Raw genomic sequence first — 17297 nt, forward strand, 5'->3', positions numbered from 1 at the left:
GAACACACATCTGTATCAGTGTAGACAGTGTCAGTCATTATAATCTGAACACACATCTGTATCAGTGTAGACAGCATCAGTCATTATAATCTGAACACACATCTGTATCAGTGTAGACAGTGTTAGTCATTATAATCTGAACACACATCTGTATCAGTGTAGACAGCGTCAGTCATTATAATCTGAACACACATCTGTATCAGTGTAGACAGTGTCAGTCATTATAATCTGAACACACATCTGTATCAGTGTAGACAGCGTCAGTCATTATAATCTGAACACACATCTGTATCAGTGTATCAGTGTCAGTCATTATAATCTGAACACACATCTGTATCAGTGTAGACAGTGTCAGTCATTATAATCTGAACACACATCTGTATCAGTGTAGACAGTGTCAGTCATTATAATCTGCACACACATCTGTATCAGTGTAGACAGAGTCAGTCATTATAATCTGAACACACATCTGTATCAGTGTAGACAGCGTCAGTCATTATAATCTGAACACACATCTGTGTCAGTGTAGACCAATACCAAGATCTGGGTAACACAAAAACTATCCAAACACTGAAAAAAATAACCCAAAAAATTACCCAAAAGGCTCAACCCAGGAATTGGGTAGAAAAAATAGCCCAAGATTTTTTAGAGTGAACTCATTAGTAGAGATGGATGTGTGCTTCCACCCAGCCCTACTGCATAATCATCTGAAATGCAACACTAAAACTTTAAGTAATGTGAAGCCCTTTTCAGTTGTATTCATCACCTCCAAGGCCCTGCTCCCTTGCTCTCAATGCTGTGCACAGATAGTGAGTGTGTGCTTGTCACTAACCCACTCCCCCTGGTGTTTGCATGCAGTCATTGCATTCAGCAGATCCTTGAGGCTGTTCTCCACTGCCACCAGATGGGAGTGGTCCATCGGGACCTGAAGGTGAGTAGAGATGCTGAGGGTCCTAAACACCAAGGCCTTCTTCTTTGACCTCTTGTACTGATTCAAGGCCTTGAATAAGGCCTACAAAATGGCTGATTAGATTATATAAAGATTATTGAAGTGCTTATATAAAGTCTGAGAATCAAGTGATCAATGTTATATATTTTTTGCACCATTAATGACAAAACACTAAAAATTAAGCCTGCAGGTTTAGTTGGGAATGGTGTTTTCTGTCGATCTTCAGATAAAAGCCAGCACAGGCTCTTGTCGCTGCTAATTTGCCAATCAAATGAGCCAGGTGCAACCAGGGGATTGTCTTCCCTCCTCTTGTAATCTGAATTTGCATCGGCCTGGATTCTGCTCTGTGATTGGCTGCTGCCATGTTGATACATTAGGACTTGCACCAAAAAACAAAACAAAAAAAGCAAAGCAAAGACATTATAGGCACAAAACAGTAATGTATATTGTATATTAAACAAAAAAGTGTTTATACAGTATCTCTTTCTATACAACAAAAGCATACTGTACAGTGACCACAGACTGGCACGCTCTAATCTGCACTACAAATAGGCAAAATTGGCACATTGAGATTACAAGACTGATATTTGAATATGAACAAGCACAAATGAGTTGTAAGAGCGACGGAAGGGTTTGGAACAACATGTGTGTCGTGAATTTGTTTTCTACACTGCAAAAAAAATGCTTTTCTTACTTAGTATGTTTGTTTTGTTTCCAGTGCAATTATAAAAAATAATTAAATCATGAAGCATTTAATAGAGAAGTAAAATGACATAAGAAATTATATCTTATTTTCTAAGAAACAAAAAACATTTAAGTGAGTTTTTTGCTTAAAACAAGCAGAATTATCAGCCAATAGAGTAAGATAATAAGAAAAATAATCTTAATTCTAATGGAAACCAAGAAAAATAATCTTAATTCTAATGGAAAACAAGATTATTTTTCTCACCCCGGCCATTGGCAGATAATTTAACTTGTTTTAAGCAAAAACTTACTTAATTTTTATGTTTTATTTTTTTCAGAAAACAAGATGTAATTTCTTATGTCATTTTACTTGTATAGAAAAAGCTTTACTAGTAAATTTGTTGATATTTGGACTGGAAACAAGACAAAAATATCAAGTACAAAAAGCATTTTTTGCAGTGTAAACTATTCCTTTTAGAAAATATTTTTGGCAGATTTGTTGGAATAGGCTTAACATGACAACGCAGCAAGAAATACATTATATCCTAATCAGAGTTTTTATCCTTACCAGCAAAATCAAATGGAATACAGTTGTGGATGTGATATGCTTTCCTTCCTCATTTCTTAAGGAATGCCACTTATTAGCAAAAGAAGGTCTGTCTTATACCGTTATGGCTTGTCCAACAATTTGAAGAATGTTGGTGGTTTGCTCTCAGAAATTAATTTGATTGATTTTTAGAGCAATCAAAAAGATTGTGTAACAGCCATATACAAAAAGCAATGTTGTACAATTATGAGGACAAACTATTTGTCATTTAGGGCAGACCTTAGGGTTTGAAATGGGGAAGGTTTTATTACGCTAATATGTAGGGCAACAAAAGAGCGCTTGTAATAATGTACTACCAGATTCTGCTGTTCAAATTATCCTCAGGGGAATCATAGATCTGCTCTCTAATCTACTCTATTCGTCATTATCTCTCTCTTCTCCAACAAAGGACAACATCCGGCTATTCTTTATATGATCTCGACACCCCTGTAATTAGCTTCCGCAGTTCTAATGTTCCCTCCCTTGCCTTGGGTATTTGATGCTGAAATGGAGTAAACTCGTGTAGCTTGGCTGTGGTGTGTGTGCCAAGTAAAGACTAGTTTCTACTTTGCTAAAACTAGAAAGACACTGTGATGACGACGTCCAGGCCACTCCCAAGTGGTAGTGTTTCACCATTCATCCTTCTCTCGGGTCATTTTGACCCGGAATTGTTTTTTTAATTTTTTTTTTTAAAATTAAGTGTTCATCAGAGGCGTCTAAGACCCCATTATTTTTGTCGCACTTGAGCCACGAATACAAAAAATAAATAAATAAATGTAATGGTTTCGTGGAGATTTGTGGTTGAAATTTAAAAAAAGTAACAGATCCTTCCCTCGCGGGTCAATTTGACCCCCTTAGGAATTAATGGCATGCGAGGAATTCTTCAGTAGTTGAGTTGAGTTTATTTGACATAAAAAGTAGTAATACAGTAACAATTAAAGTAGCACAATTTATTTGTCAAGGATAACACAATAAAGTTGCATTAACTTATTTCCATTGAAGTCCTTGTACACATGCATACAAAAACCTAAAAATGCTCAAAATTCTATTATTATTATTATTATTTTTATTTTATTTTTTTTCACAAGAGGTCGGCAAAGACACCCAATGGAAGATATTTTGAGCTGAATTAAAAGGTTTATGCATAAAATTGTGAGTTATTTTGAATTTAAGTTGAAGGAATGTGAGGAATGTGCTTAAATTACTAAATTACTATTTATTTATTGATCAAATCTAGTCATTTAAAGGTAAATTAAAAATAAAATTCCAAAAAATTGCATTAAAATTATTTTAAAAATGAAATAAAATAGGCTTTCTGGACCAAAAAATTGCATTAAAATTATTTTAACCCGCGAGGGAAGGATTTGTTACAGAACGTGGGGAATGGCGCAGAAAGTGAGACATCGGATCTCCGGTGTTTACTAGCCACATGGGGCGAGTACATGGGAGGTCACTGGCTCTACACTATTCTTGAAATCAAAGAGAAGGAACGGTCTGTGTCGAGGGAGAATCGAGACATGAAAGTACGGATCTTCCAGGTCAATCGCTGCAAACGCCAATGTGCACTGGCTTGTTAAGTTTACACTCGAAGGTGATTGGACTCTCAGGCGAGATCCCCTTACGACAGTCATGCCTGACTGAAAGGGAACTATAGTGTCGTTTGTTTAACATAAAATGCACTTGCTCATTATGAAGTTGATCGTGGATGTGACATGCAAAATGACAAATATATTGTAGTAAAGCATTGGCTTTCCGAATCAGGAGCAGAGACTACAAGTTTCTGGAGAATGTTTTTTGAGATCTTGAGCACCGCCATTTTAAAACTCGCAACTCTTCGAGTTAAAATTTAAGGTCGGGCTCTTTTGACTTGGGCCGGTATAAGGCTGGGTTACGGTTATTCACACTGTCAGTCCAAATTAGATTATTTGCATATCCGATTGGATTCTGATTGCCCACTGTAATATTAAAGTTTGTGTTGATAAAGCAATGACTGCATGACTCTCCCTAGCATGTTAGCACCTTGATCTAACTAACTGCAACTAACTGAACCTGACAAACTAGCCTTGTGTCCTCAGGTATTGTGTTATAATGGGTTGACTGCTCTTTCTAGACTCCCCTGACATAAGAGTCCCTTCGAATGAATGATGACATAATCAATTCTAAGCTAAAAAAGTGAAACATCCACTACTGTGAGAAGCTATTTGTTGATTATTATTTTTGTATACCATTACCATAAATAATAGGTGTATATCAGTAATTATGAATGTATACATTCATGAACAAGGCTCATATGAAAGGGGTTGTCTGAAAGTTTTCAGTATATGTATGTTTGAAGTGCTCGGGTTTGTGCTTAGTTAATTATATAACAAAAATCATGCATTTTCATGACTTGTGTGCGAGTTGAATCATTATTTACTCCAGTCTTAAAGGGTTATGCAGAGTTTGCTACTGACCTTTTTTACAAATAATTATTTTTGCAAAGACATTCATGCATTCACATGCATACATTTGTGAAAAACATAACAAAAAATCACATGCACAAACATAAAAAAAATTGTTTTTCAGAACCTTCTAATGAAACAAACACCATTTGTTTTTGCTGGATTTGAATGTAACCGTTCCATTACGGCTACAACATAATTCTACATTTTAAATGTGACGTGTTAGCTGTCGTTGCTCAGTCGTGTACGTCTATTCTCAGGGCTCTTCCTGAAGTTCTGCGTAACCCTAGAGACTTTTGTTGGAAGACTTGCTTCAAAAATATGTTGTATCAGAGATTGTCCAAGCACAGAAATCCCTCCTTCGTTAAAATCCATGAAAAATAATTTGAAATCAATTTTGAAAATATATAGAAAAAAGAAGTATTCATATATGGTACATTCATATATGACCCAAGTCTTCCATGACAGTGTTCCTCAACTGGTGGGTCGCGGAGAGTGCAGTCAAAGAAACAACAGCAGCAAATGTCTTTTCTGGTGCAAGACTTTTATTTTGAAAGACGTGCATGAAAGCTGTTGATTTCTGTCAGAGAAAAACACGCTGTCCTCATTAAGGAGATGCGGTCAGATGAAATGATGAATGTCAGTGTAAATTTTCTACCGTTACTTTCGAAATAAAAAGTCTCTGACCTCAGAAAAACAAACTTTCCTGTTACACGTTATAATGTTCTCTCGGTGCTCACACTTCAAGTGCTGTATATAATCCTCTATATATATAAAGTGCAAATGAAATTGCAAGCATGCAACATCGTAGCAAAACATGAAATTACCAAAAACGAACAATGAATTACGTGTGTTAGCTGGGAAGGTTTTGCATGCAGAAGTTATGTTCATCAGTGTCCATATGTTTCATTAGCAGTTCATGTTAGTAACCCCGATCTATATTTGTGATGACTGTTGCTAACTTTATTGAATTTTGAAAAACTAAATTGGGGCTGCCATTTAATAGCCTGATCTTATACTGTTCATTTATCAGTGATATTCCTACATAAAGTGGGACCTTGTGTGTGTGTGTGTTAACCAATTCTCTTGCTTTGAATTCCTAAAAATGTCCCACGCAGTAGCGGCCTTAGCTATGTTTTACGCGCTTCGCTCGAAACAGAAAGGGCCTCCGCTTGCACTCGAAAAAGAGCTTTGTCCCTGAATAAATCAGCGTTTTAAACAAATCCTGTGAATGATTCAATGACTCGCTCAATAAAACAATGTTTTGCTGCCACCTACTGGTGTAAAACATGTAAAACTGATGTAAAACATTACATTTTAGCCGAGAGAGTGAGGAAGACTAAAGACGACTGTTTCTTTGAATTGCACCCAGTTGAGAACCACTGCTTTATGAGACATCAGTTCATTGAAGATGATTGATGATATTTGTTGTCTATACCACAGATCATTTGCATGAGTTCTCTCAATGTACAACAGTGACTTTTGTTTTGTCTGTCACCCGAAGCCAGAGAATCTTCTGCTAGCCAGCAAACTAAAGGGCGCCGCGGTGAAACTGGCTGATTTCGGTCTGGCTATCGAGGTGCAGGGAGACCAGCAAGCCTGGTTCGGTTCGTATTCAACAAATGCACTGTGCTAACAAGTCAACATGATCAATGACATAATCCGAGAACATATGCTTATCAATTAATATTCATGTAGCTAAGACTTTACTCTTGAAAATATGGTTCACTTCTATTTTAATATTTCTCTAATCTGCATATTCCAAATAAACCACGACATGCTCATTCTTTTCAGGAAATGCTTGAGATGCTGAGACAATTAAATGTTATTTCTTTATGCAAAACTGACAGCTAAGTTGCTTCATAACTCTTCTTTGCTGATGGTAGTGCATGTCCATCCCGCTTTGGAAAGTGATTTTGTTATTTTCAAATTATGTATGATTGAAAGATGCACAGAAAATGGCTTGTATCAATCGCACACCTTTTAGTGGATTATTGATCATCTTTATCTAAGGAGAGTTTGCCTCTTTCCTTCTTGTCTAAAATGGATTTAATCACAGAAAGTTGTACGCGGGTGTTGTGTAATTAGTTTTACTTTTGGACAAACCCTGATCTTGTTCGCCTTTAATTGCGCTGATCTCTGGGGCTTTTGCTCTCAGCCCCAGTTCTCTCTCATTATGGGCTTCTCTGCCTCTGGTGTTTGATGGGACGTCAGGGACTGAAGATATTTTAGAATTAGGCTGCAATCCAAAGACAAAAATGCCTTAAGTAAATTGTACTTAGGATAATTCAGGGGGAGCTCATTTTGTAGACTGTTTAAAGAAAAAAAAAAGTGAACTCAGTTAAGTTAAAATGGGGTCGTTCTATTATTATTATTAATTTTTCTGGTAGGGTTTGCTGGAACACCGGGCTATCTGTCTCCTGAGGTGCTGAGGAAGGAGCCGTACGGCAAACCGGTGGACATGTGGGCATGCGGTGGGTAGATTTAACTTCAATTCAATTCACGTTTATTTGTAAAGTGCTTTTCACAATACACATCATTTCAAAGCAGCTTTACAGAAAATGCATGAGTCCACATTACAGTCAAAAATCACATTACAAAATCACAGTTAGCTAAAGATGTGTTAATTTAAACAATTTAATAATTTAAGGCGGAAACAATGAGCTCATTGAAGTAATGAATACTTATAAGTTGTATATCTGTACATAACTTCTCAACATTCTTTGCATAACAGATTCTTAGCCTTGTACAGGTGCTGGTCATACAATTAGAATATCATCAAAAAGTTGATGTATTTCAAGAATTCAACTTAACAGGTGAAACTAATATATTATATAGACTCATTACATGTAAAGTGAGATATTTCACGCCTTTATTTGTTATAATTTTGATGATTATGGCTTACAGCTTATGAAAACCACAAAATCAAAATCTCAGAAAATTTGAATATTACATGAAATCACACAATAATTACACAGTGATACCATGGTCATTGAACCAGGTTTTGGTTATTTTGGCAGTGTGGGCCGGTGCAAATCCTGCTGGAAAATGAAGTCAGCATCTCCATAAAGCTTGTCTGCTGAAGGAAGCATGAAGTGCTCTGGACATGTCCTGGTAGACGGCTGCGTTGAGTGGACAGCACAGTGGACCAACACCAGCCGATGACATGGCTCCCCAAACCAACACAGACTGTGGAAACTTCACACTGGACTTCAAGCATCTTGGATTGTGTGCCTCTCCATTCTTCCTCCAGACTCTGGGACCTTGGTTTCCAAATGAGATGCAACATTTGCTCTCATCAGAAAAGAGGACTTTGGTCCACTGTGCTTTATTAAATCCAGAGTCAACGCAGCCGTCTACCAGGACATTTCCAGAGCACTTCATGCTTCCTTCAGCAGACAAGCTTTATGGAGATGCTGACTTCATTTTCCAGCAGGATTTGCACCGGCCCACACTGCCAAAAGAACCAAAACCTGGTTCAATGACCATGGGATTACTGTGTAATTACTGTGTGATTTCATGTAATATTCTAATTTTCTGGGATTTTGATTTTGTGGGTTTCATATGCTTTAAGCCAGGGTTCACCAATCTCGGTCCTGGAGGGCCACTGTCCTGCAGAGTTTAGCTCCAACCCCAATTAAACACACCTGAACCAGCTAATCAAGGTCTCATTAGGCATACTAGAAACTTTCAAACAGGTGTGTTGGAGCTGGTTGGAGCTAAACTCTGCAGGACAGCGGCCCTCCAGGACCGAGATTGGTGAACCCTGCTTTAAGCCATAATCATCAAAATTATAACAAATAAAGGCTTGAGATATCTCACTTTGCATGTAATGAGTCGAGTCTATATATTAGTTTCTCCTGCTAAGTTGAATTCTTGAAATAAATCAACTTTTTGATGATATTCTAATTTTATGACCAGCACCTGTACATGTAGTTGCACTTTTTTTTTTTTTTGCTGTATAATTATAACTGAACTGGCTGGAAAAAAGCCTAATACATATACTTGCATGTTCATTAAGTGCATTATACGTTAGCATGCTTATCCCTCTGGTGCTCTTCGGACAAAACATTTAAGGTTTTTTTTTTTTTTTTTTTTTTTTACTTCATCGTGCGAAACTTGATAAAGGTTTTGGCACTTGCTATGTGAACACACACACACACACATACACATACACACACACACACACAAATCATGGCTTGTGCTTCTCTCAGTCAAAAATGAGAAATTAACGGAAACAAATTTCCTCTAGTGGAAGCGTCTGGTACTGCGCCCAAACAAAATCACACTGAAAGCTCATTTCTTGAGATATCAACCTCAAATTTATAACACAACTTGTTTAGATTTATGGCTTTGATTTTTAGCGCAGTTTTAGATTAAAACATGATTGGAAAATGATATATATTTCATTAAAAAAGTGTCAATTTTTTTTTTTTTGTGCATTTTTATAACAATAAACGTACAATTCTATACAGTAACTTTTTTTAAGTTCACTTTTTTCCAAAAACTTTTTTCCCTTCAGCAATAATCTGCCAAATGTCGTCTTTAAAAAGAGAGCACACTTCAGTCTGTGTCCAAAACATTTCATTTCCAGGTCTATGCTCAAAAAGTGAATAACTACTGCAAAATATAATTTAGTACCATAAAATCCCCTAAAAATAGAAAATATCATATAAAAAACATTATCAAACATGTTTGATCACCACTCGAAGAACACCAGAGAGTTAAATGTTTAATTATGAACGAAGAGTTGCAGTTTGATAGAAATGGTACACACGTTTTATACAATCTAAATAAAAGCCTTTTCATCAAATGTAAAGCTTGCCGTTGCAGTGAGCGTCTAATAAACTGTGAAATGAAATCCAGAAGAGAGTGAATGAAATCATGAGGAACCAGTTTGCAAATTATGTTTTCTACACTTGCTGGAATTGCAAAACCATTGAACGTCTGTCATTTGATGAGCAATCAGTTGTGTTATTGAGCTTTAAATCGCTGGCCGACCTCACTTTTGTTTTAAAGCCCAGTTAAAAAATCACACTGGTAAAAACACGGCCGCATTAAATGTACAAAATATGTCTGTTAATATCCATAATCATGATGGTTTATACACTTTTGATGATTTCTGCACCCCAGTTGTCTTCCAGCCAATCAGAATCGAGTATTCAGACAGACCACAGTGTAAAATATAATAACTTGTGTGTATATTATATATTAATATCATATACTTCATACATGTTTGTTTGATAGGTGTGATCCTCTACATCCTCCTGGTGGGTTATCCTCCTTTCTGGGACGAGGACCAACATCGACTCTATCAGCAGATTAAAGCCGGCGCGTATGATGTAAGAGTCCTGACCCATAACTTATATCTGATCATAACACTAGCTATACACTCAGACAGTTAATAAAGAGAAAGACTGCAGATCTTACATCTGGATGATTGAGGCAAATCATACTTTTCCATCAGATCGGGAAGAAGCGCTGCATTGGTTTTGTCCAGCTTGGCTCAGATGCCGGAACAATTACTCTCAAATATGATATTATTTTAATCTTATATGTGTTATTTAACAGTTGAGATCGTTCTTTAATGCTGATCTAACAGCAGAAAACACTTAAAACCCCAGTTGTGCAGGCGGGGCATGTTGTCACACTGCGTTACAATGAGCCTCTATTATATTATATTATATTATATTATATTATATTATATTATATTATATTATATTATATTATATTATATTATATTATATTATATTATATTATATTATATTATATTATATTATATTATATTATATATATTATATTATTTTATACTATATTATATTATGTTATGTTATATTATATTATTCTATACTATATTATATTATGTTATATTATATTATATTATATTATATTAAATTATATTAATTATATTATATATATTATATTATTTTATACTATATTATATTATGTTATGTTATATTATATTATTCTATACTATATTATATTATATTATGTTATATTATATTATATTATATTATATTATATTAAATTATATTAATTATATTATATATATTATATTATTTTATACTATATTATATTATGTTATGTTATATTATATTATTCTATACTATATTATATTATGTTATATTATATTATATTATATTATATTATATTATATTAATTATATTATATATATTATATTATATTATTTTATACTATATTATATTATGTTATGTTATATTATATTATTCTATACTATATTATATTATATTATGTTATATTATATTATGTTATATTATATCATATTATATTATATTAATTATATTATATATATTATATTATTTTATACTATATTATGTTATGTTATATTATATTATATTATATGATATTAATTATATTATATATATTATATTATTTTATACTATATTATATTATGTTATGTTATATTATATTATTCTATACTATATTATATTATGTTATATTATATTATTTTATACTATATTATATTGTTATATTATGTTATATTATATTATATTATGTTATATTATTTTATATAATATATATTATATTATATTATACTATATTATATTATATTATTTTATACTATATTATATTATGTTATGTTATGTTATATTATATTATTCTATACTATATTATATATATATATATATATATATATATATATATATATATATATATATATATATATATATATATATATATATATATATATATATATATATATATATATATATATATATATATTTATATTTTTTTTTTTTTTTTTTTTTTTTTTTTTTTTTTTTATATTAATTTTTCCCGGTCCTCACAGACAATCACTCATAAAAAATAAAGTTATACATGGATAACTTTGGATAACCTGGATACTGGATACATGGATAACCTGGATATTGTGTTATATTATATTATATTATATTATATTATATTATATTATATTATATTATATTATATTATATTATATTATATTAATTATATTATATTATATTATATTATATTATATTATATTATATACTTTTTTGATAAACCATGAGAAAAAGGTGAATAAAGGCTGAGAGTCGATGTTCAGAAATTATTAATTATCATTATGTTTTGAACTATGCTGTATAGATGTGTTTTGCGGTGTGTTTGTTGTCAAAATCAAAAATGAGTTTATTTTTAAATATTAAAAAATGCCATTATTTTATATGAAAAATTACAATTAATTGTCTTTTATTGACACATTATTCTAGTTTGTCTTGTGTATATTTTTTGGATTAGTTCAGATAATGTTTTAATCTGTCATATGGTCATGCTATGGGGCATGTTGTCACATTTCACTTCCGTTTCTTCAAGGTAAATCAAGAAAAAAGTGAACACTGTATTAATGAAACAAAACCGCTTAACTAGACATGTGTGAGATTAATGTGGGGGAAAATAAATACTCTGAACCCGAAGTAGGTTTACACAAACTGAGAAAGTCCAAAAGTGTTGTTGTGTCGTCCGGCAACTAAACCTCGTCTTCTGAACGCCTCTCTCTGTTATTCATCGACAGGACACGCAGAGTTACTGAAGAAAAGTCAATTATTATAGACGAGATGTTACAGTGCATCACTTCTAGACCAATGAAACGCTCACTGTGTGTTCCTCGTCAGTGGTTTTAAAACTGATCTCACACACTCACTTTCCTGTCAAGCTGATGATCCGAATCAGGTGTGTGTGTATGTGTGTGTGTGTGTGTGTGTGTGTGTGTGTGTGTGTGTGTGTTCTTTCCCTAGTTTCCCTCTCCTGAGTGGGACACAGTGACACCAGAGGCCAAAGATCTGATCAACAAGATGTTGACCATAAACCCTGCCAAACGCATCACAGCAGCTGAGGCTCTCAAACACCCCTGGATCTGTGTATGTACACACACACACACACTCTCACACACACACACACACACACACACACACACACACACACACACACACACACACACACACACACACACACAGGCTCTCAAACACCCCTGGATCTGTGTATGTACACACACACACACACACACACACACACACACACATACACACACAGGCCCTCAAACACCCCTGGATCTGTGTATGTACACACACACACACACACACACACACACACACACACACACAGGCTCTCAAACACCCCTGGATCTGTGTATGTACACACACACACACACACACACACACACACACACACACACTCACTGATATATGGCTAAATGGGGACATTGCATAGACTTATAATGTTTTTATTATTAATCGCATTCAAAAAAGTTTGTGTTTACATAATATATGTGTGTGTATTTTGTATTAATATCAATTATACAACATAATTAATTATGTGTGTTAATAATTATATATTAACACACACATGCATGTATATATTTAAAAAAATATATAAAATACTTATATTTCTATATCATATAAATTATATATAAATATATACAGTATATACATGCAATTATATATACACACTCACCTAAAGGATTATTAGGAACACCTGTTCAATTTCTCATTAATGCAATTATCTAATCAACCAATCACATGGCAGTTGCTTCAATGCATTTAGGGGTGTGGTCCTGGTCAAGACAATCTCCTGAACTCCAAACTGAATGTCAGAATGGGAAAGAAAGGTGATTTAAGCAATTTTGAGCGTGGCATGGTTGTTGGTGCCAGACGGGCCGGTCTGAGTATTTCACAATCTGCTCAGTTACTGGGATTTTCACGCACAACCATTTCTAGGGTTTACAAAGAATGGTGTGAAAAGGGAAAAACATCCAGTATGCGGCAGTCCTGTGGGCGAAAATGCCTTGTTGATGCTAGAGGTCAGAGGAGAATGGGCCGACTGATTCAAGCTGATAGAAGAGCAACTTTGACTGAAATAACCACTCGTTACAACCGAGGTATGCAGCAAAGCATTTGTGAAGCCACAACACGCACAACCTTGAGGCGGATGGGCTACAACAGCAGAAGACCCCACCGGGTACCACTCATCTCCACTACAAATAGGAAAAAGAGGCTACAATTTGCACGAGCTCACCAAAATTGGACAGTTGAAGACTGGAAAAATGTTGCCTGGTCTGATGAGTCTCGATTTCTGTTGAGACATTCAGATGGTAGAGTCAGAATTTGGCGTAAACAGAATGAGAACATGGATCCATCATGCCTTGTTACCACTGTGCAGGCTGGTGGTGGTGGTGTAATGGTGTGGGGGATGTTTTCTTGGCACACTTTAGGCCCCTTAGTGCCAATTGGGCATCGTTTAAATGCCACGGCCTACCTGAGCATTGTTTCTGACCATGTCCATCCCTTTATGACCACCATGTACCCATCCTCTGATGGCTACTTCCAGCAGGATAATGCACCATGTCACAAAGCTCGAATCATTTCAAATTGGTTTCTTGAACATGACAATGAGTTCACTGTACTAAAATGGCCCCCACAGTCACCAGATCTCAACCCAATAGAGCATCTTTGGGATGTGGTGGAACGGGAGCTTCGTGCCCTGGATGTGCATCCCACAAATCTCCATCAACTGCAAGATGCTATCCTATCAATATGGGCCAACATTTCTAAAGAATGCTTTCAGCACCTTGTGGAATCAATGCCATGTAGAATTAAGGCAGTTCTGAAGGCGAAAGGGGGTCAAACACAGTATTAGTATGGTGTTCCTAATAATCCTTTAGGTGAGTGTATATACATGCAATATGATAAACAAAACGCATCTTAATCCTGTTTTATGTTTAGTGTTTTTTTGTTTTTGCCTTCAAGAGAGATTTTAACTGATATATCTTACAATAGTTGTTAATGTCTTGTTCCCCTGTTTGCATGTCAGCAACGCTCCACGGTGGCGTCCATGATGCACCGCCAGGAGACGGTGGAGTGTCTGAAGAAGTTCAACGCCAGGAGGAAGCTTAAAGTGAGAGACGCACATGGTTACTTGGCCATCGAAATGAGAACATGTTGGTTTTTATGTTAAAATAATTATGTTGGCTTGACAAAGATCTACTATTTAAGCTCCTTCTTCGTCTTCTTCTTCTGAGACCAAAATCATGCTAGAAACATGCTAGCAATGTGCTAAATCATGTAAATACTGTACTAATTTATGAAAAAAACATGATAATCATGCTAGCACCATACTAAATAATGCTAGCGAAATGCTAAAATATCCTGTTAGAAACATGCTAACAGTGCTAATTCATGTTAGCAACATGTTAAAGCATGCTAGCAATGTGCTAAATCATGTTAGCAACATGTTATCAATGTGTTAAATCATGTTAGAAATATGCTAGCACCATACTAAATAATGCTAGCGAAATGCTAAAATATCCTAACAATGTGTTAAATCATGTTAGAAACATGCTAACAAAGTGTTAAATCATGCTAGAAACATGTTAAAACATGCTAGCAATGTGGTAATCGTGCTCGAATCATGCTAGCAACATGCTAAATCATGTTAGCAATGTCCTAGAAAAAGTTAACATTTTGACTTTGACTAAAAGCTTTTCAAAGTTATTTCAAATTTTCAGACAAGGCTTTTGTCAAGCCAACGTCAAAGTTTGTCATCAAACTTCACTCATCTAGTTATAATTAGAATTAATAGGGACACACCTTTTAAAAGTTAAAGTTAAGTTAAAGTTAGGGTTAAGTTAAGGTTAAAAGAGACTTTATCTTGAAATGGCAAGCCATTTTGCTTTCATAATCTGATGTATTTCCATGCGAATCAGGATATTAATTGGAGAAAACAGAAATGATCCATTAGAAATGAATAGAATTGTGAAAAGAAAGTCACTATAAGAGATGTTTGGAGTGTAAGGGTTAAATTTCGATTAAATATAACGAAGATCAGAAGCATTAGGTAAATAAATCATGTACATTTTTGTGTCATAGTTGGTGCGATAGCCTGAATGGCACAATTCTCAAACAGGACATGCTTTAAAAGGCTGGATTAATTGTTATCCACTAGCGCTGACTAATATGTTACACAGTGTCCGAGACGCACGGTCGAGTTGAGCTTTTCCTCTCTGTTCTCTCGGACTGTTTTAGGGTGCGATCCTCACGACCATGCTTGCTACACGAAACTTCTCAAGTAAGAAACTCTCTTCACTTTACTGTATATCTGCTATTTAATAGTTGTTTACTCATTGAATCATGTAAAGACATTTGGAGTTATACTCTTTTTATGCTTCAGAAGTTGTAAAACATGTCAGATATGATAGAAGATTTAACAGTTTCATTGGAGTTGGGCTGCAAGATCACAATATAATATAATCAATACAATATAATCACAATATATACTTTTTTTTTTTTTAATCAAATTGTCTCATAAGTAGCATTTCCCTTTTCAATGTCTTATTACAAAGTCAGTATTTTAACTCTACTGACACAAATAAATATTTAATATGCTTCTCAATCATATTTCATTATATTATGCAAATCTTTGATTACGATTCATTCAGAGGTTTTGATTTCGAAGCCAGTGGATCATGAATCCGTAACGCACAGTGATTAAAACTGGGGATTCTTATTTTAGACTATTTTGCCCCGAATCCTTTCCTCTTTTTATCCCTCTTTATGTTCACATTCATTTTTGCGTTTCACTCAACAGGCAAGAATCCATACAAGAAGCCTGATGGTGTTAAAGTAAGTTAAATAAACCTAAGTATTAAACTTTGACACATATCTATTGTGTTTGCCTGGTGTATGATTAAACGGGTGAATAGGTAGGAATGATCTGAATAGTAAAAACATTATTAACCTTATCAACTGGATTTGTGAGTATTATTTCGGTGTCTTAACTTCCACCCAACAGTACTTACAACTGATTTGCGTCAGGATCATAGAAGCTGATGCTTCTGTTTGGTTATAAAATTGTCATTTTATAGAGATATTACTAGATTTTTTTTCCTTAATACATTTCTGAAAGTAAAGGGCCCATGTCCCCCAGTTATAATGATTGCTACACCCCTGCACTTGACTATAGGAGAGACTCGAGCTGTATCTAGAGACCAGCATTTATCTAATATGTCTCTCAGAGACTTGGGGTTGAGCTGTTTTGACTTGGGCCAGTTAGTAACCAAAGTGTTAAAATGCCTTAGAAAATACCATTGCAAAAGTCAAGTCACCTTCTTTTATACAGCGCTTTTATTTTAACAATATAGATTGTTTCAAAGCAGCTTTACAGTAATAATAGGAGATTACAGTAACAGAGATTTACAGGATTTACAGCAGCTCTTGAATAAAGTTATTGTCCAGCTAAAGTTAGGTTTGATTGATTGATTCAAATCCATTGCAAACATCATTAATTATTAACTTAGGGGCCGCTAACACGACACCGTTTTAACCGTTTTAAGTCCTATTCGGACAGGATTAGCTTTACAAAGGTAGATTGAGTAATGTAATTATACCACAGGACGTCTGTAATATTAATGGCCATGTCACACAGGATAAGATAATTAACTCGATTTGCACACCGCCGTCACCGTTCTGCATGTGTGTATTACGTTGCTTCCTGATATCATGTGCGCAAACACATACAGTACAGGCTAAAAGTTTGGACACATTACTATTTTTAATGTTTTTGAAAGAAGTTTCTTCTGCTCATCAAGCCTGCATTTATTTGATCAAAAATACAGAAAAAAATGTAA

At 34.6% G+C, this 17297-nt stretch overlaps 1 protein-coding gene across 19 annotated transcripts in view; it reads left to right on the forward strand.

The window, feature by feature from the left end:
• camk2d1 (calcium/calmodulin-dependent protein kinase (CaM kinase) II delta 1) overlaps window positions 1-17297 on the forward strand; it is an 82853-nt gene that overhangs the window by 41767 nt on the left and 23789 nt on the right. For 10 of the 19 annotated variants that reach the window (XR_013820422.1, XR_013820423.1, XR_013820424.1 and 7 more), the window contains exons 6-13: window positions 859-931; window positions 6165-6267; window positions 7051-7134; window positions 9908-10002; window positions 12415-12537; window positions 14486-14569; window positions 15697-15739; window positions 16259-16293. Coding sequence is in view for 14 of the 19 variants with exons in the window: in XM_079865013.1 (XP_079721139.1) it covers window positions 859-931; window positions 6165-6267; window positions 7051-7134; window positions 9908-10002; window positions 12415-12537; window positions 14486-14569; window positions 15697-15739; window positions 16259-16293 (640 nt within the window). In the remaining 5 variants the exon portion in view is untranslated. The remainder of the gene's footprint in view (window positions 1-858; window positions 932-6164; window positions 6268-7050; window positions 7135-9907; window positions 10003-12414; window positions 12538-14485; window positions 14570-15696; window positions 15740-16258; window positions 16294-17297) is intronic. The other 9 variants (XR_013820420.1, XR_013820421.1, XM_079865020.1 and 6 more) reach the window with 1 other exon arrangement.

The sequence above is a fragment of the Squalius cephalus genome (assembly GCF_949319135.1).
Source record: "Squalius cephalus genome assembly, chromosome: 3".
Classification (NCBI taxonomy): Eukaryota; Metazoa; Chordata; class Actinopteri; order Cypriniformes; family Leuciscidae; genus Squalius; species Squalius cephalus.